Raw genomic sequence first — 1,563 nt, 5'->3', positions numbered from 1 at the left:
TCTCATTTTTGACGCCACAATGTTGGTACTTGGTTTTTTGGATAGCTTAAATAATAGAGTTTTTGTAGTAATGAAGAATTTTTATAAATAATATTCCATTTGCTTATTATTTGAGCTAGAAAAAAAACTTACGAACTTACGTACTATCACGAACTAGTAGCCGTTTACCTTAATGTGTGTGTTACGGTTAAGCTTGGATTTAGCAGCTTTTGAAAAAAAGATTGAGGCCTATTTTAGAATAACGAAACATTTATTAAAACTAAAATATTCACGTTACAATAGAATAATAAATCTATAGTAGGAAAGGGACGTCCAAATTTTTTCTGCCATTACCAACGTACAGAAAGCCACCCTCTGGGCTCTTAACTTTGTGAAAGTACGTCATTCCTGGCCAGTACAGGCTCCGCAGGTAGGCCACACTTCCCGACTTCTCTAGGGACAGGCTCCAGCACCCGCTAGGGATATCTTGGTCGATAGAGTCAAGGAAATCCATGCTGTAGTTGTAGTCTTGCCTCGTCAGAAGGTTGGTATTCCAACGCTGCTGTGGCTGTCTGATGTGCAAGTACGACTTTAATTGTTTGGCCTCGGCTCCTGTGAGGCCATAGAAGTTAGGGTTAATGATCACTTGGCCGTCGGGCTGCTTGATGAGCTGCCCCCGCGCGCATATCTCGGCCTCGTCACAAATGTTGCTGATGATGGCAGCGATGCGGCTCTCCTCCTTCATCAGGCGGCATCTTTCTGGATGATTCTCCTCCAGAGATTCGTCGAGTACCTTGATTTTGAGGGAAGGGTCGCCGCGTAAGGGGAAAGTTGTTAGAAGGGACAAGATCTTGTACTTCTTCTTAGGCTTAGGGAGGAGGCCCCAGAACTTAAAGTCAGTGGTGTAGAAGTACTTGCGGTCGGCGAGGGCGTCGTTATTGATGCCGACGGCGATGTGGTAGTCGGCGTCTACCGCATACAACTGCCCCCAGTACTGGATGTGGCTGAAGTGGTTCTCAACTTGGAGCAGGGTCAAAGAGTTCTGGAGCAGCGATATCAGCTCGCTGGTCAGCATCATGCCGTTTACGTTCACGTACTCTCTGTATTCCCACAATTTGTGCACATTCATTATTAGGAAGAAAATTACGTAATCTTTTTTCAGTAAAATAAACACGGTTGCTTTCAAAATTGACAAGTGACAATTTACTTTTATTGAGGTCCTTGCATTTCAAACGTGCAAAGAGATATTTTATAATCATTAATTTTGTCTATGTAGGTATGTATTATATCAATTAATTATTATTTTAATAAATATCCTTACACACAATAACTTTACCAAATTTCATGAAAAATAAGGCGTGAAAGCGTAACAAACAGACAGTGTTACTTTCGCATTTTTAAAATCATGTTGGGAGTGCAAAAAATCAAAATTGTGTAGATTTTACGAGACGTATTCATGATTTACAGGCAACCAATTTGCCCAAGGATATTCCTCATGTGCAAAAAATCCGCAGGGGCTCTCGGTAAACGGAGCTTCGGTCTCGTGTGACAATTACCGACATCAAATATTTGCTGGCCCTCTGT

The 1,563-nt window shown here is 41.8% G+C and overlaps 1 protein-coding gene across 1 annotated transcript; it reads right to left on the bottom strand.

Annotated features, from left to right (window-relative positions):
* Window positions 1-292: 292 nt before the first annotated feature.
* On the bottom strand, window positions 293-1,181 carry Rsph9 (Radial spoke head protein 9). The gene has a single exon (XM_028303119.1). It carries the CDS (start codon window positions 1,106-1,108, stop codon window positions 293-295), a length of 816 nt encoding a protein of 271 aa, XP_028158920.1. The 5' UTR covers window positions 1,109-1,181.
* Window positions 1,182-1,563: the final 382 nt, after the last annotated feature.

The sequence above is a fragment of the Ostrinia furnacalis genome, unplaced genomic scaffold (assembly GCF_004193835.3).
Source record: "Ostrinia furnacalis isolate ACB-3 unplaced genomic scaffold, ASM419383v2 OfSCF0092, whole genome shotgun sequence".
NCBI lineage: Eukaryota > Metazoa > Arthropoda > Insecta > Lepidoptera > Crambidae > Ostrinia > Ostrinia furnacalis.
This window is presented reverse-complemented; position numbering and strand designations above follow the sequence as displayed.

What these genes read in the sequence shown, in the direction of transcription:
- Rsph9 (XM_028303119.1), bottom strand. Translation starts at nt 1,108, where the DNA reads ATGAATGTGCACAAATTGTGGGAATACAGAGAGTACGTGAACGTAAAC.